At 49.2% G+C, this 22,868-nt stretch overlaps 8 protein-coding genes across 8 annotated transcripts; 2 read left to right on the top strand and 6 right to left on the bottom strand.

The window, feature by feature from the left end:
* Positions 1-1,525: 1,525 nt before the first annotated feature.
* On the top strand, positions 1,526-2,269 carry N7484_007287 (putative C6 transcription factor; the record flags this gene model as incomplete). Its single annotated transcript, XM_057117674.1, has 1 exon — positions 1,526-2,269. One exon carries the CDS (start codon positions 1,526-1,528, stop codon positions 2,267-2,269), a length of 744 nt encoding a protein of 247 aa, XP_056970709.1.
* Positions 2,270-2,272: 3 nt separating this feature from the next.
* Positions 2,273-3,313, bottom strand: N7484_007288 (MFS transporter; the record flags this gene model as incomplete). The annotated part of the gene is made up of 1 exon (XM_057117675.1): positions 2,273-3,313. The coding sequence occupies one exon, from the start codon at positions 3,311-3,313 to the stop codon at positions 2,273-2,275; it is 1,041 nt and encodes a 346-aa protein (XP_056970710.1).
* A 1,319-nt stretch (positions 3,314-4,632) lies between these two features.
* Positions 4,633-7,689, bottom strand: N7484_007289 (bifunctional cytochrome P450/NADPH--P450 reductase; the record flags this gene model as incomplete). The annotated part of the gene is made up of 3 exons (XM_057117676.1): positions 4,633-6,161; positions 6,211-7,197; positions 7,251-7,689. 3 exons carry the CDS (start codon positions 7,687-7,689, stop codon positions 4,633-4,635), a joined length of 2,955 nt encoding a protein of 984 aa, XP_056970711.1.
* Positions 7,690-9,310: 1,621 nt separating this feature from the next.
* N7484_007290 (glycoside hydrolase family 16 protein) lies at positions 9,311-10,456 on the bottom strand (the record flags this gene model as incomplete). The annotated part of the gene is made up of 2 exons (XM_057117677.1): positions 9,311-9,605; positions 9,657-10,456. The coding sequence occupies 2 exons, from the start codon at positions 10,454-10,456 to the stop codon at positions 9,311-9,313; spliced, it is 1,095 nt and encodes a 364-aa protein (XP_056970712.1).
* A 1,493-nt stretch (positions 10,457-11,949) lies between these two features.
* N7484_007291 (uncharacterized protein) lies at positions 11,950-12,382 on the bottom strand (the record flags this gene model as incomplete). The annotated part of the gene is made up of 2 exons (XM_057117678.1): positions 11,950-12,273; positions 12,380-12,382. 2 exons carry the CDS (start codon positions 12,380-12,382, stop codon positions 11,950-11,952), a joined length of 327 nt encoding a protein of 108 aa, XP_056970713.1.
* Positions 12,383-13,059: 677 nt separating this feature from the next.
* On the bottom strand, positions 13,060-15,976 carry N7484_007292 (GH92 family glycosyl hydrolase; the record flags this gene model as incomplete). Its single annotated transcript, XM_057117679.1, has 10 exons — positions 13,060-13,432; positions 13,487-13,579; positions 13,628-13,698; positions 13,747-13,835; positions 13,892-14,433; positions 14,486-14,576; positions 14,630-15,130; positions 15,190-15,325; positions 15,376-15,522; positions 15,587-15,976. 10 exons carry the CDS (start codon positions 15,974-15,976, stop codon positions 13,060-13,062), a joined length of 2,433 nt encoding a protein of 810 aa, XP_056970714.1.
* A 964-nt stretch (positions 15,977-16,940) lies between these two features.
* On the bottom strand, positions 16,941-21,485 carry smc4 (condensin subunit SMC4; the record flags this gene model as incomplete). The annotated part of the gene is made up of 4 exons (XM_057117680.1): positions 16,941-17,036; positions 17,092-17,169; positions 17,222-17,974; positions 18,030-21,485. The coding sequence occupies 4 exons, from the start codon at positions 21,483-21,485 to the stop codon at positions 16,941-16,943; spliced, it is 4,383 nt and encodes a 1,460-aa protein (XP_056970715.1).
* Positions 21,486-21,763: 278 nt separating this feature from the next.
* N7484_007294 (ELYS family protein) lies at positions 21,764-22,818 on the top strand (the record flags this gene model as incomplete). Its single annotated transcript, XM_057117681.1, has 3 exons — positions 21,764-21,917; positions 21,978-22,207; positions 22,255-22,818. 3 exons carry the CDS (start codon positions 21,764-21,766, stop codon positions 22,816-22,818), a joined length of 948 nt encoding a protein of 315 aa, XP_056970716.1.
* Between the last annotated feature and the right edge of the window lie 50 nt (positions 22,819-22,868).

Below are 22,868 nucleotides of genomic sequence, written 5' to 3' on the forward strand. Positions count from 1 at the left end.
AGAACAGACCCTGGAAAGCGGAATACCTTTATACGAGGAATGCAAGGAGTCGCGCCGATATAGCCCCGCACCATAAGCCAATCGAGGCCTTGCCATGCTATCACCAGCGCATGATGCACTGTACTTCTCGTCAGACCCTCCACGCGGGGTGTAGCTTTGCCGGCGAGAAGCCGAAGATCTTCATGGGAAAGCGCGTCTTAGCGGCGGGTTTGAACGCGTCTGATTCGTCCAACAGATCCCGCCGTGCCAAGACTTGGAGAAACACAGTCCGCTGTGGACTTCAGATGAGGGATTATTACTTTCAAAGTGGAGTGGGAAGATGTAGATTGGTGACAAACGAGGCGGATTCAACCGCCTCTATTGAGTTGAGTACCTACCACTGAACATTCCCAAATTTCTGGTAAACCTTTTTCCACGTAGTAGTGCAGAACATAGCCAAGAGAGAATGACCGAAGATGCCCCGCTGTGGAGTCCCCGGATTTGCTTTTGCAATTTCCCGCGCCCCTCAATCCTTGCTCTTGCCAGTTTTGAGGGGAAAATGAGACAGGCTAAGGCCTGTGTAGCTTGCCGGTAAGACGGAAGAGGCGCTTGGAGGCATTAATGGTCGTTTTTCTAACGCTACAGCACAGGGAAAGCCGACGAAAATGTGAGATCGGCACACCCGGTTCCTCATGCAGGAACTGTCTCAAACGGAGATTGGCCTGCACCAGTAGCGATTTTCCAACGAAAATCCAGAGCCAATGCGCACAGTCTTCTTCTGTTGCTGATGAAGCTACTGTACCTCGATGTACACCAAGTAGGAAATGCTTTCTGCCTGCTCAACCACTGTGTGTCGAGCTAGTCCGGCTTTATTTCAATTATGTGCATGATCAGTTCCATACACTCTTTCATGAACCGAGCTTTTTGGAAGACCTTCAGAATGGACAGGCTCCACCAGTGTTATTGTTTGGGATGATGGCCCTCTCAGCGAGGCAAGTTAGCTGAAGACCAGCGAGGATAGATCCGACGTCTGACTATCAATAGATTCTCTACCAATCCCTATTTTTCTGATAGAGACCCACGAGAGAGAGGAAGAGTATTCGCCAAGGAATGTGAAGATCTGCTCGACTGGAACGATGTCTCGATAACAACTATACACGCCTGCGTCTTACTTGGTGCGATCGCCATTACGGAAGGCAAACCAGCTTCAGAATCAATACACTATGCGGTTGCTTGCCGAATAGCACAGCTTCTAGATCTACCGAACTGCGAAGCCTCGAGCCAAGTTGATCGAGAAGTCAATATTCGGAGTTCGTTTGTTCCTACCTCCATTCCTCTCTTAGATATGAGCTAACAAAGAGCAGCTTGGTGGACTCTGAGTATGATTGACGTATGGTCGTCCACTGGAGTGCGACTACCAAGGCTTCTCGCCCCAAAGCCTGATGTCCCTTTACCGATGGAAGAAAAGACCCTTTTACGTCTAAGACGAAACCAGAAGTTTGATGTCCAGGTTCTATCAGAAATAAGATCGTCCCTTCTAGCAGAAATGGTCCGTCTGAATCGCATACTCCAGCAAATTAACGACTTCAATATTCGAGCCTCCGAGTCCCAATTGGACTCCGTGTCCATAAAAAGTGACGTCGAAAGTCTATCTAAACAACTTGACATATGGCTCAAAGAACTTCCCGACCACATACGGGACACGCGCGCAAACATGATCGATTATGCAGAACAAGGACTTGGGCGAATGTTTGTCGCTATCTACTTGGGATACTATCACTTTGGCCAGATGCTTTTCTATCGATTTTTACATGAGGATTCACGAGCATTCGACATCAGCACGCGGTATTACGCAAACAAATGCAAGCAGCATGCAGGCAGTCTATGTGATATCCTCTATGCATCTGAAGAGATACCAGGGTGTGACGTCAAGTACAACATGGTTGGGCATGTGGTCGTGATCGCATCGACAGTGCAAATTCACAGTCTTTTGTTTGAGGGTGAAGAGGCCAACGTCTCACTAGCTAAAACACGATTGGAAAAGAACTTCTGCATTTTAACCCAACTTCGCCAGCTCTGGCCAACTTTGGACATCTGTATGGAACGTCTTATGGCTTTTCACCATGCATGCAGAGACTCAGCCGATACCAGTTTTTGCATGGACAGATGGATGGTGCGTTTCCTAGTCGAATTCGCAAGCCCTGTCAGCGACAAAGCTTCAGCGCAAGATCAAAATGTCTGGTCTTTTTCTGATTTAGGAATTGACCAGACCAGTCCAAAAGCTAGATAACATCTAATGTGTCATATCCCTCGTCGCAGTTCTCTTGTGCAACCTTCCCAGCCAGGAGTTAGCTGTCCATATCCGAATCCTTTTGCCAAAGAGAACAAAGACAATGACCATCAAATTATTCGCCAGTAGAACACCCCCGAATATACCAGATATAACCACCGCATACCCCCTTTCCAAGATCCAATCTAAAAGGTAAGATCCCATACCGAATGATATAGCCTGCTTGCCGAGGTTCATGGCAATAAGCATCTCGGACGTATTAGCGTAATATGAATCCACGGCATAGGCTAGCGTGAACGTAAAATAGAAATACGAGCCGAACATGTTCATCGCAACCCCGGCAAAGTATCCTACCCAGTGCAGATTACGTTGAGCTGTGAAGCCGTATACAATGAGCCCTGCCGGGGGGAGGAGCATGACCGGGAACAAAGCTGGGAGACGCATTTCTGCTTCGCGAATTCCATGGTTGCGTTTCGTTCGGTAAGCGGCTAGTCGGTCTGAGGATGAAGTAAATGGGAGGGCGAGGAGGTAGCCGATGAATGAGGCTATCGCTATGAGGCCGGAATTTGTCTGGTATTGATTAGGAGGCCATTCATTTGATTCAAGAAGCTGGGGACTCACCTCGCTCCAATTATATGGCGACTCTACAATCTTGATTGGGAAGGTGTAATTGAAAGCCAGGGCTCCGAGACCAATGTAAAGACCTGGAATCCGATTAGCAAGAATTTTTGTAAGTGTAGATGCGGCCATCAGTATACCATAGCTAGCAATGACCCAGAAGACAGCGGGGACAAGAAAGTATGTGAAGGAGCGCAGCATCGTCATGAGGAATTCTGCATCTGGGTCGATAGCGCTCCATGGAGCGAGTGTTGATAGAAAGCTCTTTCTGGGAGGCATGCCAGCTGACGTTACATGTTCCAATTCTTCTGGTGAACTTTTCTCCTTTTCTCCATTCTTAACTGCCAATGATTGAGATGAGTCGTGAGGCGAAGTCGACTGATTGGCCCGATGATAAGTGGATTCTTCGACGAAGAAAAAAGCCATGATGAGAAGAGCAGCAGCGAATGCAGCTTCGACATAGAAGAATAGTCGCCATGAATACCCGCCTGCAAGCATATACCCAGCATACAATGGGCCTGTTGATCCGAGGCACAGACAAACTTGACATCGTTAGCCTAGGTTTCAAGCCTGACCTAATATTGACAACTTACTAGTGTAGTAGCCCAGTTTCTTTCCCCGTTCATGAATATAGAAGATGTCATTTACCAATTGCACTGGCAAACTCTCACAGACACCACTATGACAAGTTAGGTACCGTAAGGGCAGATCTGGTTATGATAAACTCACCTGCCGAATCCATGGAACACGCGAGCAACCATAAGGCCAGTATATGTGGTACAACGTGAGGCACCAATAAGACCAGCCAAAAACTACTGATCTTCAGTATTAATAGAATTGACTTTAGCTTTATACGTACGGTCAGCATAGAAAGGAGTGTCACTGGACGGCGACCTATTTTGAGGTACATTGGCACCAGAATAAGTGAACCTGGGAGCAATCAGCAAGAAAGATCACAGCCATTCGCATTCAAGAAATACCAAAGCCGAATGCCAAGTTTGCATAGGATATGAGGCCAGATGCTTCCGCCGATGATATTCCAAATTCCTCACTGTATATGGTAATATAGACCGAGGGTCCAGTCAGCGCGCTATTACCCAGAAACGAATAAATGGCAACGATGACGAGGATGGTATTTTTCTTCCATATGGGCCACTATTAAACCAGAAAAAATCAGTCCATGAAGGGTGGTATAAGGGCATTGTTTGCACTTACTTGAAGCGGATCATTGGGATCCTCAGCAGGAACTGGATAGAGCGCTTGTCCATACGCCGTATCATCACCTTCAACGGCACTAAGATCAACAGTTCCTGGTATCTCGCCTTCGTGCGCATGACTTTTGCGATGGTTAGTCTTTGTAGAGCTATGTGATGAAAATAGACTACCTGTGCACGAGATGCGGCTTTCTAGCCGAAGCTGCGTCGCTCTTCTGCATGATCCGTTTACTGGATGTAACGTGAAATGAATTGACTGTAGATCGAAATTCAATGGAGAAATAAGAAATCCTGGTCATTTCCCCATACTCTGAGAGACCGACAGGGCACAGGGTCTTCCCCGCATTTCTCCACATTTTCCCTTCTCGACTACCTCTTAGCCCCACAACGAGCTATTGTGAGCTATCATAAGAGATGCCGAAACTCCATTGAAGTGCCGAGTAGCGGGGAACAGAACTATTGAAGGTGGAGCAACAAAATAATAATACAATTTTGTTTGAATAATACAAGCTTAATCCAAGTAAGCAGTTCTCAAGTAAAAACATCAGTAGCATACCTCTCCTTCGTCCGCAACTGATCAAAGAACTTCTCAGCAGCAACATCCTCCTCAAGCTCCGCATTAGGAACCTCCTCGCCGACCTCCGTAGCCTTCGCAATCTTCTCCCTTCGCTTCTGAATGAAAATGTCCTTGCAAACAGCACGAACGGCACTCCCCACCCCAGTACTACCACAAACATAGATATTAGCACCCGCCTCAAACAACTCAGTAAGCTCTTCGCTATCTCCCCGCATCAGATCCTGAACATGTTGTCCTTTCGTCCCGTCCGATGGACGACTGTATGCCCACCGAACATCAACAGCACCCATCTTAGCCCATTCTGCCAGTTCGGCGGAATGGATATCATCTTGGCCCTTTGTGCGGCAGCCTGCGTATAGAATTGCTTTCGCGGGTTGCTCAGGACTGTTACGTCCGTGGATTCGTTCTGCGCGATCCATTATGAATCCGCGGAAGGGTGCGAGTCCTGTACCGGCACATGCCATTATCATTGGTGTTTGGAGGTCTGCGGGTGGTCTGAAGCCTGAGTGGGACGGTCGGACGGAGATATGTGCTCGTTCACCGATTTGGAGTTCGGATAGGTAATTCGATGCGACGCCCAGGTATTGTTGTGCCTCTGATTCGGTACCTTCGGAGGGTATAGAGAGTGCCGGCGCATTCAGGACGGAGAAGGTGATTGTGCACTCTTCCGAGTTAGACAGTGGAGATGAGGAGATAGAGTACTGTCGTACGCGCATAGGTGGAAGCATAACAAGAAAATCGCCGATTGGCAGCTTGATGGCTGAGTAGCGCATAAGGAGGTCCAGGGGACTGACGCGTTTCTTGACGATTTCGGAGGAGAAGCGGTTGGGGCTTGAGGCGATGTAGCGGAGTTCAGCTTGGGTTTCTGCGTCTTCGATTGCGGCGTCTGCAAGAAGCTGCAGGTCGCGCTTTGAGGCGGGCTGGGATAGCTCGACGTATGTTGAGAGGAGGTCGAAGGCGGAGATTGGGGTGTCCAGGGGGATGGATGGTGGAGCTGTGCTCTTGGATGGCTTTTGGATGCGAAGCATTGCATCCCAGGGTAGACCGAAACGGCTAATTGCGCGACGGACTACTGAAGTTGGATTCACGGGTAAGACGGCCAAGTAGTCACCGCATTGGTAGGTCATATCGGTTGGGAGTTTGAATTTCACCAGTCTCTTCATAGGCACACCGGGCTGTGTCAGGAGTTGATTCTCCATCACGAAGCCCTCCTCCAACTGGAGGCCTAGAGTTGATGCGCGCATTCCTGATGACACCTCGACTTGTAGGGACGATTTAGACTTGGCTTTCTTGTCTTGTCCTCCACCATATTTTGCTGTAATTGCTGGCCAGAATGCCGTCTCGCCCCAACCATCAAAATCAGTGAACATGTCCGAGTTGGCTGCGTCGGCAAGTCCTATTTCACAGAGTCTGTTTCCTCCATTCTCTTGGATCAGCTCATTCACTGCCTTTGGGATCCGGTGGAAAGTAGCAGCCCAATCATCTATGTTTATGATTAGCGGAGTTCATAAATACTCAGGAGTATCACTTACGATGACCACAACCAAAGACTGCATAATTGACACCCTCCAAGCTGCTACCCTTAAGCTCACTCAGCCACTCAAAAAAGTGAGCTGCATTATCGGGTGGCTGTCCTTCATAGGAAGCCGTAATAAAGACAACGGGCTCACTGGTCGGAATATTCTGCATAGCAGAATCCAAAGATTTAGTCGAAGCGGAGAATCCATACTCCGCAGCATCATCTGCCAACCTGCGTGCAAACGCTTCACAAGTCCCGGTGTTACTTCCGTAGAAGATGTGCATATTCTTGAGCTTGGCACCCACAGGAACAGGCTTAGGCTTCCTCTCCCGATCTTCAAGACCAGAAGCCTTTGCAGCATCAGCAGAACCATTCAAGGTCATACTAAGATGTGTCGGATCAAGCCCATCCCGCAGTGATGCCTTCATCTCAAAATCTTTGGGTTTGATGGTGAGAGTCTGCTTGATACGCAAATCATAGCTAGGATTGGCCATTTGGAAATTGAAATTCTGCAACAAAATCGCGACGACGAGCAGAGCTTCTTGCCAAGCGAATGGCCGTCCGATACAGCCTCGCATGCCATTTCCGAATGGCTTCCATGCGTTCTTGGGCAGTTTGTCGAAATGCTCGTCTAACATTCGTTCGGGTCGGAACTCGTCTGCGTCGGCACCCCAGACTTTTGGATCGCGCTGCATTTTGCCGATAATCATCACGATAGGCTCATCTTTGTTCAAGACGTATTTCCCGCCCCCGAGTGTGACTGGTTCTTCTTTGTTCTTGATTGGGTGGGCATGGAGACCGATGAACGGTGCGGTCGGTTTCAGTCGGAGGGTTTCGCGCATCACGGCTGTGATATAGGGGAGTTTTGACAGGTCGTCCACTGTGATCTTGCGCTTTCCGATAACCTGGTCGACTTCTTCTTGGGCTTTTTTGTATGCATGTGGGGTTTTGAGTAAATAGTAGAACAAAAATGATAGCATGCCAGAAGTAGTTTCGTGTCCTTTGTAAGTAAGCTTTATGCCATTTCGCCAATTGACATGAATTATTACGTACCGGCGATCAGGAATGTGATCATGTTATCGACAATCGAGGAGTCTGTCAGACCATTTCCAGTCTGAGGATCACGGCCAAGAATCATGGCATTAAGAAGATCCTTCTTATCTTCAGGATTATTTTTCCGATCATCGACAAGCTCCTGCGAAAGCTTGCGTAGATAATCAATATCAGCCCAGTACTTCGTGTTTTCGCTCGTGGGCAAATTGTTCAGCAGAGCCGGACGACGAGATCGGGCGCCCGATCCAGCAAGCAGGCCCACCATAGCCTCCACAAAGGGATGCATCTCGTCGCGATAGAAGGAGTTAAACCGCGTTCCCATAGCACATAGTGCGATGGTATCCAATGTCAGACGAGTAAAGTCATCGGTGACGGTGATCGAGGCATTCGGGCCTTGTCGAGCCCACTTCATGACCAGCTGAGTGGCGATATCGTACATATCTGTGTAGATATTCAGTATATAGCCGAGCATAAAACCTCCCATGGTAGCTCTCACCATCGAACATTCCGCGAATTGCCAATGGTCCAAATGCGGGGACTAGGACTCGGTGCGCAGCCCCCCAGTTAGTGTCTTCGCCGGGGACATCTGCGGTAAAAAGACCGTCGTGTGTGCCATTTCGGATTTCCCTCAGTCCACCTGAGACCACCTTTGCGAATCGCTCTTCGTTGCATACTTCGTTGACTAGCTCGTAGGAGCTCACGAATACGCGCGGGGAACCAAATGTGGTGATTCGGTAGATCGGCCCTTGAAGAGATAGGTTTCGTATTAGTTCATTGAACGCCAGCTAGGGGGGTAAATAGGATGCTTGGCATATACCGTAGTTATCAGCCATCAGCTCAATGCTCTTCATTGGCACTTCAGCTTCGATGTCATAGATGTTACCCAAAAGCGGGACCCCCTTGGGTCCCGGAATAGGAACCTCCTTGGAGCTCATGGTGAAACGGTATCGTCGATGGAAGATGAAGAATAATAATTAGAAGCCAAGGCAGCACAAGATGTTATAAAGAAAATCAACAAAAGTTTAAAGACGGGGTTAGGTTACCCAATTCCGATAAGGTAGTAGGCCCGCCCCGCCGTCAGCATTGAAATTGACAAGTACGTAACTTCAGTACAACATTCCACAACTACACTACACCATGCACTGCATAAGCAACCCTGAGGGTACAATGATTTGTCTGACGTGCCGATCGATCCAGTACACAATCCAATTGTGCACTAGACATGTAATATCATTCAACAGGGCAAAGCGCCGCGCCACGGACTCGGAATTGGTTAAACATTCCTGCCCGTGGTAGGATCCACCCTTGAACCTCGGCAACTTCCTGAGCCAATCAATTCTTGAATGATCGCCGTAACGTGAGTAATTTGTCTCAGTGATTGGTCTTGGAAAGGCAACCTCCGATCGGGCACGGGAGCCTCGATCGGGCCGACCGATGGAACTTGATTCTTTTTGGAAGTCAGCTTGTCTCATCGTCAGAAGAGAATGAGGTCATCCCTTCCAAGATTGCGTGTGGCGGGGACCTGGATGAGGTTAAATTTAGTATGCATCTATCATGTAAGGGTAGCATGGTCCCTTTCTTGGGTGCAGTGACAAGCACCTTGCGTATTGGGTAAATGTTTGAAACAGAAGAGTCAGAGGCAGAAGTTATTGAGAAGAAACACAATGGCTTGGAAAATATGTACAAATCATGTATGTGAACGATTGGCTCAAAGGGAATAAAGGCAGGCAACATCAGCCTATAAACGCCGGCGGGTTTGAACCGGGAAAAAAAGGAAAAGAGCAGAGAACGGATATCAACAAGAATGGACGCTCATAAATGGAGGGTAGAGCAGGCGCAAGGGCAGAGCTGAGGCGGAAGGAAGTGGTCATTAAGGGGTTCCATGGCCATCGCAGACGCCCACGGAAGGGACACAAGAGTCTAGTCAGAATAAGTCATGGTGGTGTCTGAGAGACCGACAGCACAGGAAGAACAAATTCACGGAATCTGTTGTAGGGGTCGAATGAAGAAGGATCAAAGATGATGCGGTGGGTCGAGTATAGAAAGCGTAGGAAAATCCTTTAGCTGACTTGTTTGTAGCCACTCTTTCTCCATTCGCTTTGTTTCCAGTCGTTCTGATAGTTAAGCATTTCGGTACGCTGGTCGGCATATTTGGTGTCGTCTAGGGCTTGTGCGAGTCGGCCTTGGCGGCGTTGGCGAATACACCACCATGTGAAGGCACCGATGCAGGCTGCGCCGACTACACCGCATGCGACGTAGATGCCGATGTGGGCTCCTTCGCCAAGATCATCCCATTTCTCAGACAGTGTTTCCTTAGGCTTCTTGTTGAGTTCGGTGACGGTGGTGGAATTACCCCTAGGATATAGTTAGTTGTAGTATAGAGTCGCGATGTGTGGGAATACGTACTTGACCACCTCGATACTTTGCCAATCACCCGAATGGTTGCCATATTTGTACTCCTTGCCAGAGTTGAAATCTTTGACACGAACGCGCTGAACGGTCATAGTGAAGGGGCCATCATCCCAATCGACCAGACCACCACCCCATTCGATCGTACCCAACGCCTCATATGATTCACCGGAAGGCCAAACACCAATCTTGACTTGACATGGAGTCTGTGGGTAGTTCTTGCCCCCAAGTGTCAGGGACTCGGAGTAATTGACTGTTCGAACCAGGACGTCATCCAGCCACCATTCCAGTCTGTCTTGGTCCCAGTAAGTGGTGTAGTTATGGAACTCGGTATCAGCATTCGACATGCCCACACTGGTCCCGCGGTCGCCCGTCGTGTTGCCTTTGCCAAAGAAGTCGGTCTGCACGAGTGATGTATTATATCCAAGCCATTCCCAGTCGATTTCGTCGAGGTCGTCAGATTCAAGGACCACACTGCTAATGATACCCGCACCCTTGGCCATCTTGACCCATGATTCGACAACGCCGAAGAAGATATAGAAGTTGGACTGCAGTAGCAGAGATGATCCATTGGTGCTGAGGGTAAATTCAGCTCCTTCGTCGGTATAGTTGAGCGCGCCATCCGTCATGTTCCAGATAGTGGAGTCGAGCGTCTCGTTAAACCACCATGTATGCTCAGTGCCGAGAGCAGAGTCGGCAGGACAGGTAGTATTGAGCGGATCACAGGTTGTAGACGTCTGAGCAGCTGTATAACCAGCCAGCGCAGCCACCGCCGCGAGAGCGAAGGTGTTTCTCATTGTGGATGGAAGTTCCGGTGTTCTCCTCTTCGATCCAATAGCAAAAGAACAGCAAATACCAGGCTAAATCGGTAATTCCACGGAACACAGATGTAAACAATGAATGGACGAGATCAAAATCTCAGAAACCCTATCTTCAAAAGAGTGGAAGTGCGATACACGCGCACGAAATGATCGTAAGTGGAAGAAACCAGTAGCCCAGAAGATTAAGAGAGAAGCATTGGAAGGAAATGGGGGGGAACACGCCAAATGTGGGTTCGTCGCATTACGGCTAGCGCTGGGGCAAAACAGTACAAAAGCAGAGATTAATTTCAATCACTTGGGCTTTGTGCTCTCACAGCAAGGGGAGAGAGTACACGATGTCGAAGCTAAACCGCAGCTGGTCTAATGCAGCGGCCCCGTGCCTGACACTAAGCTCGATTGGCCGATCCTAAGCTTGCTCTGGCTGCGAGTCACCGCCACGGATCAGTCCTATAGTGTGATTGGCCAATGGCCCCCGATAAGACCTGGATCCACGGTTGAATGCAGAATGCGGTCCTCTCTGGATGGCAAATCACGGCCCTACAGCAGCCCAAGCTATACCAAGCATCGCGTATCCCGTCGTCTTGGATGGATAGTGTACTGATCGGCAAATGTCAAAGGACCAAACTAAGCTCGTTTTCGGGTCTTGAATCGAGTGACACACGTACTCCTTCCCCTTTTACTCGTAAGACATCAGTCAGGCAGCAAATATAAAAACTTTTCCCGCCCCTATACAAGTCTATTTTGAGATTGCCGGTTCCGAATCATTTTTTCTCCCACGAACCGAGTCATCCGGACGGGCTCCGCTTTTCAAACCCACAATTACCACCGTCCACAAGCTAAGTCGACCCTGTGGAGACCCTTTCATGTCCGCTCGGACCTAATTGAGTCCGAAAAGACCGGTTCACACAAGCGAGCTGGGGCGACTCGAAAAGGGGTGCCACTCCCGCGCCGTCATTCGTCAATGCCACGCAGGCTGACCTGGGCGAAGCTTTGAGGCGTCGCGCCGGCCCTTGGCCGTTACGTGGACATCTCACTAGTGTCACTTCTGGCTGAAATCAAGATTGGACAGATCGGATGGTTGGTTATGGCAAGTGAGTTCAGCCCTGATCCGAAGTTCGTCCAAGGTTCTGAATGCAGGGCAAATGAGGGTCTGAAGGGATTGCGGCCCTGAGAACCCCGAGAAACCCGGTCTTTTCTTGATCTTTTGCGGAGACCAGTCCGTTAACAGCAATTTAAGCCGAAATAAAAAATGAAACGGGCATTTGATTGGGTTTCATTTCTGATTAAATGTGCATATTACATATCTCATGAGTCATTTAGTTGCATATGGTCTTGAATCGTGTATGTCGTGCATCTCGTATTATCCCGTCGTCACCCTTTCCCCCATGAACCTCCATCCATGGACATTAAACCTCATGCCCCCCTCTTGTAATATTGATCCAGTTTCCTGATCTGAATTGATCACTTGATCAGCTCAGATAAACCTTAGCTGGTCGTCGGACATCATCGCGATATCGTCGTGTACTGCGCGAGGTGCGGGGTTTCTCAATCACGTCCACATATGACCCTGTGCTCCTTCTCCTGCTGCCCCGAGTGCGAGTGACGGGGGGACGATAGCCGACGTCTGGTTCGGTGCTGCTCCACACTCCGGGCATTGTGCAGAGTCGCCACAGCCACAAGAGGAGTAGGGTTCCGGCCATGGTTCCGAGCACGATACCTGCGATCGCACCACCAGAAAGGGTACTCGGACATCCATCGTTCGCTCGGGCTGCGAGTTTAAAATCAATGGGGGCCTGAAGACAATAATCAGTCATCAATCCGTGATACTGCAGAGCCGTGGTACTGGAATCTCGGATCCGTTCTTCGACGTCCCATGGATTTGCTATGCGATGCACTGACCATTTTGAAACTTGACACTTCTTCAAGTGGATGCTATTCTTTCTTTTATTTTTGTCAAGCTTTGAAAGTCATCAATGGCAAGCTTTATACTGATATGGAATGCGGTGGGTCTGCAGTCGATCGCCAAGCGCAACGAATGGCAGAGTTCAATGGATTACCGACCAAAAAGAAACTAAGGAAAAATTTCAACAAAATCAAGACAAATCCGAGACGGATCCTCTTGCTTATAAACACCTCGTCGCGGATCACTTATTCTCACTTCCAACCTCCTCCTTTCATCCCGCTCTGACGTCAAGAGAACGTCGGCCTTGGCGGCCTGGAAGAGCAGCGATCTACCTCACCAAGGGTACAAACCTGGAACCTTGTCGCAGCCACTCATCTCTTACAACCAGCCATTGGTTGTCTTCTCATTGAAAAACTCAATGCCCTCAATCCTGTTTCTTGTCTCAAAGCTAACTTTGGCAGGTCTATTCCCGAAGAATTGGTACTTGGCCGAAGCATGCAATTCACGCATGCGCACGGATGTTACGGGTTATCTATCGAATGCGGGGCAGGTCATCCCATGCCTCCGAATCAAAAATGACGCACATCACGCAACGAATGCATTGATAGGCCGCTTTCCTATGTCTGCTTTGCCAAGCTCACGCCCTTCAACATTCGACCCAGCACACCGAGGTTGACTATTTCAATTGCACATGTCCGGGTGAGGGCGGCACATCTCCACTCTCCCACATCTTGGCATCCTTGCCTAGCTCGAACTCGATCCTTCCGCCATTAATCATGACATCTTCGTGCTCGAACCAGTTCTTTGTCCATTGCTTCCCGTTGATCTTCACGCTCTGCACGTAAAATCCGGCATCCAGCCCGGTCGCGGAGATACGGAGCGTTTTGTTTCCGTTGATCGTCATGTTCAGATCCGGGAACCATGGTGACGAGAGTAGGTATACGGGCTGCGTGACGATGGGGTAGATACCCAGCATTTGCCATAGGAGCCAGGAATTCATGGCTCCGGCGTCGCTGTTGCCGGGTATGCCGTAGGCAGCATCTTTGAAGCTACCATTGGTTCAGTTGGATAGCCGCGGTACAGAACATGTTTGTGGTACTTACTATTCGTCAGCGAGGCTGCGTGACTGTGCGACACTCTTGTGTTGCTTGTTGATATAGTTGTACAGGTAAGGTGTAGCGAAATCGGGCTCGTTTCTTTTGATTCGTTAGTGAATATACGACAATAAACTCAATTTGACGCACCCAATATTCATCAATGTCGTAATACCAGCTCCATTGTCACCGAGATCTTGAATGGCCATGTTGGGTTTGAACTAGACGACACTGTTAGTGATTGACACAACAACCAGCATGCATCTTACCATCATATCAAGCCGTGAATCAAACGTCTCCGATCCTCCCATAAACTTGATCAATGTCTCAACATCATGAGGAATAACAAACGAGTATTCTTAGAGCCCTTTCATCAGCCTCAATTCATCCAAATCCCCAAGCGGGAATACATACCCCACGGAACAGCCTCATAAGTATACGAAGACCACTCACACCCACCACACAACCTCGGATCATACCCCGAATTATTAAAAGCCCCATCCGAAAACTTTGGCGCCAAAAACCCCGTAAAGTTCAAACTCTCCACGCTCTCATCCCAAATGTTCTGCCACCCCGCTGATCGATTCAAATACTTCTGCACATCACCCGGCATCTCTCCCTTAGCAACCTGACTAAGCGCAAAATCATTCAAACTATACTCAACAGTCCGCGAGATACTGCGCGTATTGCGGTCCTCGGATACGTAGCCAAGCTCTTTCCAGTCGTCCAATGCGCCACGACCTTCTTTCGTACTCGCTGTGAAATCTGTAGGATCGAATGTGTTGTATGGTGTTACTTCTGCGTCTTTGACCATTGCTGCGTAGCCGTCTGTCCAGTTTATGGAGCCTCGGAGACCTTTGACATAGGCGTCTGCTAGGACATTGTCGGCATCTGAACCGCCTTGAACGAGGCCATTCCAGTTTCCAGAGCGGCCGTCTGGCATATAACCTTGGTGTCTGGGTAAATTATTAGCTTGGAGTTGATTGGGGAAGTTGAGCCTGTTTCTACCTCCAGATATCGATTAAAGCTCGGATCATGGACTCGTAGTACTCTGGTTGGAAGATGTGATAGAAGCTGACCGTGCAGCGGAAGATATCCCCTGTAAGAGTTAGTATCACCTATACATTTCAAGAAGCTTTATAGTTCACATACACATGGTGTAAAAGTCATCCCAGAATGGCTCATCAGACTCCCATAATGGATTCTCGCCAGATCGGTCGGATGGCATCAGGTGCATGAAGTATAGGGAGCTATAGAGCAATCTGACGTGTGTCATGTTCGCTGAATCATCCAATGGGACCTGAATCTTATCGAAGACATCCTTGTTCCATTCTTTGACTGCGTCAGCTACAGTGTCATTCAACGTCCACGATGGAATCTCGTTTTCGATGTACGAGCGGGCTCTTGCAGTGGAGATTGAGGAAATTCCCACACGCGAAACAACGTGTGAGGCTGATCCGGACTTCCAACTCATCAATGCACCGATGCGGTTGGTCATTGGGCCCGAGTTGGCTTTTTTAGTCTGGTTCCCGTAAGTTGGCTGGCTTGTTCCGCCGTTCGCCAAGTTTTGATACCTCGGGATTGGGTCTGTGTTGACGCCGGAAAAGGTGCGCGCCTGCTCTGGAGTCGTGGAGAATTCTCCATAAAAGAAGACTGTAAATTGGGCACCTGTTGTCTGTCAGAATCCGTCTCTCTACAAAGTCGTGTAATACTGGTTTTTGGCTTGCCGTTATTCCATCCGCCGACGTAGGTTCCATATCCACTGTATGATTTTCCATCGTCTTCGATTTCAATCTCTCCACCAACGTAAAACTGACTTCCGGAGTCTCCTGGAGATCCAGGTAGATACTTGAAGATGTTAGTTGCGTCTCAAGCCGAACCATTTTCCAGTGACCTACATGAGAAACATCAATAAGAACATGTTTCTCCCCATCTGGGAATGAATACTCCATAATCCCAGCATGACGCGAAGCAGATAACTCAACGGTTACTCCACTTTCCAGCCGAGTTTTATAGTAGCCCACACTCGCCTCATCTTCTCCAACCTAGCCGCGTTCCACATGTCAGTCCAACACGCGAGAATATATGAACAAATTAACTATTCCTCACCCTCGGCTGACTATAAGTCTGGTTGTCAAGAATATTGACAGGCGACTCAACCGATGTCAACGGCATCTGGGCAATCAGCCCATACTTGGGCGCACCCCCTGTCCCACTCTCATGCATCATACTAACACCCGTAACGTTTCCATCGGGCGTCCACCCACCATTCAAAATAGCCGTAGACCAATTCGCAGCCGTCGAGTCTATGCCCACCTTCGCAACACCGAACGGCCGCGCACCACCTACAAATATGTCGCCTCCGCCGGCCCCGGTTCCATCGGGACCTTCGGAGCCGATGAATACGTTTACGTATTGGGAGAGGTCGACTGCAGCTTTGGCGGTGTTTGTTAGTAGGACCAGTCCCAACAAAGGGGCTGATTTGTCTGTCCACCGCATTTATGGGGACAATGAGATCGTGAGGCAAGCTTGAAGAATGATGGGATCGTACGCTGTAAGGTGTGTAGTGATAGGTACTGCGGCTTTTCGATTCTTATACATTCCCCGGCAGGAGAAAACCCCGATCCGATCCCTTCGGTGTAACGTCCATTCACTTGAGCTCCTTTATTCCTCCGTGCGCATTTGGAGACTCGGATTGGTAGGAACATCATGTTTTTCGTTAGTCTCTGTGCTCTACCCCGCATCCTGCATGGCATGAGCACACGGCATAAATTGGAGTCGGCAATCAGTACTCCGTGCGATTTGCCATGATATATTTGATCGGCGGAATCAATGTAACATAGTGCACCGTGGGGCTAAAGATGGGACTTTGGATGAGGAGTGGGACTAGTTGAAGCTTGTTCGGCGATCTGCCAGGTGTGCGGGGAGAATAATTCGGGGTAAATTCTTCTTTGTGTCCCTATTACCCGTTCCTTGATGTGAAGATGATCATCAGTATCCTCTCCCGAGATCCGTCTATCCACGGCCTGACGATATAGTTGCTTGTTCGTGTTTCTAGGCGCCCCACTGCAAGATTCGACGTAAGGAAGCTGGGAGTGTGCGAAAATTGAAACATTGTACTTGCCAGGTGAGATATGCTTATACCACTACTAAAGGCTCCATACTCCAGCTTTGAAGCCTTTACTCACAGGTCCCATCCATCTAGTCTATCAATAGAAAGGCCTCCGGGCCAGCTCAACACAATGTGCTCTGGGCAGTGCTTATGCTAAGTTTGAGTTGAAATATGTATTGTGATAAAGAAAATGCAGATGAACATGAAGCAAAACAATACTTCACCAAAGATCCAGAAACTCCAAACCCATGATATCATCAAAACAAGCAGGCAACCCTATCCAGCCAGGCACCTATCCAAGAATGCGACGGAAAACATAATAGAAAACATGCAATATTGGCCCCTTGATCATTACCGGCCTTCAATGTAGTCCCTGTTCTCGATTGTAACACTCTTGGTCATATGGTTGACCTTGTAAACTCCGACAAGTCTGGAGGCAAGCTCGAACTGTGGACTGCGTTAGCTTAAAAAAAGCATATTGGGGCTAGAATGAGCAACGTACCATGTTATTTCTCAAAGAGATAACAATGAATTGAGCATTCTTTGTTCGTTCCTTGATGTAGGAAGCAACGATAGAAACCTGGAGTACGGTCATTAGCGTCGATGCAGCAAACAATATGTATGAGACTCACGTTTCGGAAGTCCAAGGCCGCATCAATCTCGTCCATGACATAGAGCGGAGTAGGCTTGTAGTGGTGAAGGGCGAACACAAGGGCCAGACTGGATAGTGTCTTCTCACCACCAGACAGGTTTCCGATGTTCTTCCAACTCTTCTTTGGCGGCATGACAGAGAAAAGAATACCCTCTGAGAAAGGATCCAGCGAATCAACAAGCTCCAGCTCGGCATTACCACCCATGGTGATCATCTGGTACATCTCCTTCAGACGAAGAGAAATGATACCAAATCCTTCCATGAAACCATTCAAGCGAGCTGACCGAAGACCGTCAAGGCGAGCCTTTGCGCCGTCTCGGGATGCCAAGGCTGTGGCCAAGTCTGCAGATCGCGATTCATGCTCAGCAGCACGACGACGGTATTCTTCGATGACAGCCAAATCAACAGAGGCATTCTGAACCTTCTCCTCCAGTGCCACGATGACTGCTTTCAATGACTCCTTGTTCATCGCGTCCAACTCGTCCTTGGTGTACATTTGGAGTTCGGTAGATTCTTGCTCTTCACCCAAGTCACTGACGTTCTGTAAGGACAGCTTCGAAAGCTTCTCCTCCCAGTAGCGACTGCGCTTCTGGTTTTCTGACAGAGCCTTCTGGTTCTCCTCCAGCTTGTTGCGCATTTCGATCTCAGTAGCCCGTGTCTCGTTGAGCTCAGCCACCTTCTCGTCGAGTTCATCCTTCAGAGCCTTGAGCTCTTCCTTCTTCGTCTCAAGAGCCTTGTAAAAGTTAGCATCGTAGTCTATGCTTTGACAAATCATCGGGCCTGCTCACCAATTCGGCCTCGTCAGCCTTTTGTCTCCAGCCAGAAGCATCATTTGCCTGGTTTTCCACATCTTCCTCTAGCTTTTCCAAGTCTTCTGCAATCTGGTTGAGCTCCTTTTCTGCCCCATCACGAGCCTTAGTGTGCTTTGTGATAAGTTTCTCGTTCTTGGACTTTTGCACTTCGGCATTGGAAATCTCATCGGCCAACATGCCGATTTGTTCCTTCAAGCCATCGACCTTGGCTCTCTGTCCACGAAGACGCACACCACCGACTTCCATGATCTTGTTTTGCAAGGTCTGGATTTCTTCCTCGATCCCGCTCTTCTGGCTGTTGAGATCTTCGATCTCGTCGTTGATGCCTTCAATTTGCTTTTCGAGAGTAGTCGCCTGGGTGGCGTCGGTCTTTGATGGTTTGTGCTCAGCACTAATTTCCTTCACTCGTCGCTGGGCATCTGCAAGGCTGCGCTTAGAGCTGTCGATCTCGATTAGGATCTTCTGGATCTTGGTCTCGACCCGCGGGATTTCCTCAGACTTCTCACGAATCTGAGATTCAACATTTCTCTGTTTCTCTGAAAAGGCTTGGAATTTACGTTCTAACTCCTCGAGGTCTGCTTCCAGGCGGGTAACCTGTTCCTTGGTGGTATCTGCAACTTGCTTTGAGGACATACCACCCCGTGCGACACGAGTACCACCACCACTCATTGTTCCAGACACATCAATTAGTTGTCCATCCAAGGTGACCACACGCCAACGTCGAGCGCCATAGGCGATCCGGTTCGCTTGCTCGAGGTCCTTAGCAACCAGTGTATTTTGCATGACGCTATAGAACGCTGGTGCAAACTTCGGATCCTTAGGCTGAACAAGGTCAAAGAGTCGGGGAACGCTTTCGGGAGTGTAGATGGAGGACATATCACGACGAGGCAAACGATCCAGGAGAATGAAGTTGGCTCGGCCGAGGTTGTTCTTGCGCAGATAATCGATACAGTGTTGGCCAACCTCCACAGTTTCTACAACCATGTTGTCGAGAGCTGGGCAGGCGGTGGAAATGGCGACATCGTACTTTTCATCGATAGTACCCAAGTTTCCCAGGCGGCCATGGAATCCATCAATACGACCAGATTCCTTGAGTCGCATCAATCCTGTCAAGACACTTCCACGGTTTTGCGTGCTCGCGAGGCTGACGCGTGCTTCATCTGCCTTTTGCCGAGCACTTGAAACATGCGAACGAACCTCGGGTTCACGGGCGATGTACTTTTTCAGGTCGTGCTTCAGCTTCTCCACCTCGCCTTCCAGGGTCTCCTTCTGAGCTTGGCGTTCTTCAAGATCGGTTTGTTTGCTCTGCAGGGTCTCCTCAATGGAGGCGATCTTGCCATGTGCTTCTTCAAGCAAAACGGCGCCGGCGTTGCTCCGCTCGCGAATAATATCGAGCTCACTCTGGGCAACAGCGACGGCAGATTGCTTCTTGTTGATTTTCTCGTTCCAAGGCTCGAGAGACTTCTGTTTCGCGGCGATTTGGTCGGAGAGGCCTTGCGTTTTCCCCTTGAGACTTTCACGAATAGAGTTCAACTCCTCCTCTTCCGATTTCATTTCCGTTTCGAATGCAGTAGTTTCACTGGTCTTTTTCTCGATGTCGTCGCTGAACTTTTCGACCAAGCTCTGGCACTCGGAAGCAGCTAGACGACTTGTCTGCATGGTCTTCTCGAGCTTCTTTTGCTTTCCGACCAGGAATTTCTTCTTCTCTTCAAACTTGACCGATTCCTTATCGTACTTGGCCATTTCCTTCAACAAGCCCTGCGCTTCTTTTTCCATGGTTTCGTATTCCCGGACTCCACGCTTATAGGCTTTCTCGAGTTCCTTGATGCCGGATTCGTTTCCTTCATGCTTCTCAAGCTCCATGTTTAAGAGCTCCTGCATTTGAAGAATTGCCTCCTCGGTGACGCGGACATTGTCCGCACATTCATCGATGTAGATTTGGTAGAGCGCAGACTGCTTTTCGGAAAGCTCATTTTCGTCTCGAATATACGCCAATGCCTTGTCCTTCTTGTCCTCGAGCGCAGTCTTCTCTTTTTCGACGTGTTGCACTCGGTTGTTCTTCTCCGCGCACACGTCGTTGAGACTTTCCAACTCGGTGGCTGCCTCATCGATCGGAGTCTTGTACTTTGAAGTTCCAATGATGTCTTCCAGGTATTCGAGAAGGCCTTCGTCGTGTTCGCCGGTAGCTTTCGCTTTCATCTGGGCAATAGACTCAACTTCACCCTGTAAGATCAAAAATCGCTTGTGGTCAAGATCAATCCCGCGGTCGCGGAGGAAAGTGGTTACCACAGTGAAATTTGTCTCTTTCTTGTTCATGTAGTATTTGCTGCTGTTGTTTTTGAATGCCCGTCGAGAAATTACTAAGTGGGAATCTGGGATGACTTCGTGGCCACCGTCTGGCAAGTCGAGAACTTGCTCGAAGTGGACCTCTACTTCGCAGAAGGGCAAATTGGGGTGCTGAGCTGAGTTGTGAATCAAGGCCGAAATTTTGCCCTGTCGCATCTTGCTAGCACGGAATCCAAACACAAATAGAAGAGAATCGATAACGTTGGATTTTCCCGATCCGTTTGGTCCAACGACGGATGAGAAGGATGCATGGAATGGACCAACAATCTGCTGTCCAGCGTAACTCTTGAAGTTGGTTAAAATCAAGTTCTGGATGATCATCCGAGGCTTGGCCTCGGCAGGCTCCTCTGGGGCAGGAGCAGCCACATTTCTTGATTTCATGACAATATCCATGGGCTTTTCCAGTACAGTAGAATTGGGATTGATGTAAGAGACCTGGGATTTGGGTTCTTCGGACTGTTTCGATGGGGACTGGTTGACGGCGGATTCGGTGATGTCGGACAGAGGCGGTACACTTTCCCGATGAGCTCGCGCTTCAGGTTCTGGCGATGCGGATGGCTCTGGAGTGGGAAGTGAGCCCTTGACCGACATAGACGTAGTTGAGCCACGACTCTTGCGGGGATGAGACATACTATGTCTTTTCATTGCCGCCTGGTTGGACAGCGAATTGGGATCTGCATCCACCGCCTCAATACTCTTTCGCTTCAATGCCGCGTTATTAGAAGGAGACTCTGGATCAGCCTCCACGGATACTAGACTAGCTCCTTCATGATTCTCGTCATTTTCGTCTGTGTCGGTGATTTGCGATGCGTCTGATTCGTCTGCCACCGATGGCCGAGACTTACGCGCTGGCCGCGCAGTAGAGGGAGTTGATGGCTCAGCCTTGGTATGGCTCCTCGACACTCGTTTTGTTTTCTTGGGGACCGGAGTGTAATCCTCCTCTTCTTCGTCTGAATCGTCGTCATCATGCGTCGAGGCCGTAGGTGTCACATTGCCAGCATCCTCTGATTCGGATGTCTCTTCGATAGCGTAACTCGGGCGAGAGGCTGAGCGGCGAGAGGGCCGACCCTGTGTAAGTGAAGCCATTATGCGCAAATCAGTCGAAGCGCTTACTTCATGGGCGCGCGGGGATGGCGGGGGAAAATGTGATGAAAGATAGACGCAGCAAGCTGCGGGAACCTTAAGAAAGTGGGTTGTTTACCTCACGCCCAAAGAGGAATAGCCTCGTTGTTCTGCCACAACACAACCCTCACCGCCAGGATTTTACCGCGACATTACCAAATTCATTACCAAGATTACACCGCTTTCCTACAGAGCACTTCGTTCACATACTCTTTTTCTCCGAAACCCCTAAGCTCCCAATCATGGCGCAGTGGGAAGATTTTAACCATGTTTTTGGTTTTAATAAGAAATATCATTATGACACTAAGGTAGTTGAGCTAATCAACTCCAACCGTCGTGCGCTAGAGAACCATCTCTTCGCCGATCGGCTGTTGACACTGGTTGGTATCAAAGGAGGTATGAACAGCTAGGTAGCCCTGTCGTGATGCCTGTAACTAACTGCAAGGCTCCATACAGTGACCAAAGCCTATCCTCCAAAGACCAATGCCGAGTTGCGCTCACTGATTGATCACATTGTCTCCTCCGAATTGGACATCCATCACAAGCAAGCCTTGATCTATTACATTCTCAAAGACTGTCGCGCCGCGCCAGATGCAGCAGGCCAATTTGCGCGCTCGTGTCACTTGCCTGAGAAATACCGTCTTTTTATCGAAGGTCTATGGCACATGGATCGTCTTGACTTCCGGGTATGTCCCCCCGCCGGAGATGCATAGCCATCGCTAACATGCAACAGCGCGCAATCGAGTACCTGGCCGAACCTTCTCTCATTCCCACCTTTCCTGACGAAATCCTTTACGTCCTCACACTCTCTCAACTTCCTAAGCATGACGATAGTCTCGCGATCGCATACTATCTCAATGCCGCGCCGCCTCTGGCAACCGAAAAGGTGCAAAGATCCTTCTATGAGACCCTCTGTCGCTCTAGCATTACCGAAGCATTTTTCTTCTCACGAAAATATGATGAACTCAAGCGTCACAATTACTTTGTACAGTTGATCGAGTTCATTCACAAAACTGGAGCTGGTCAAACACGCAGTAAGCGTGCGATGGAACTGGTTGGGCTGCCGCTCGATGAAGATGAGGAGGATTGGTTTGAGAAGGCTTTGCTCCATGGGAGTGCCAGCGCCTTTCCTGGCGCAAAGGACACATTGATGATGCGGCGCTTGGCAACAGGCAGAGTTGACGGTCTGTCGGCAGAGCTGGAGGCATTGGGCGGGAAAAAAGTGGACGGACTTAACTGGGATGATCTACGTCAAAGCATGCGGTACACGCAAGCGGGTGGTAATCTCTTGGAATGATTTTAATGAGAGCAAAAATGGACAAATTAAAGGAGTTTGGGCTTTAAAGT

This window comes from Penicillium longicatenatum, assembly GCF_028827895.1.
Source record: "Penicillium longicatenatum strain IBT 33135 chromosome Unknown contig_4_segment0_segment0, whole genome shotgun sequence".
Taxonomy (NCBI): Eukaryota; Fungi; Ascomycota; class Eurotiomycetes; order Eurotiales; family Aspergillaceae; genus Penicillium; species Penicillium longicatenatum.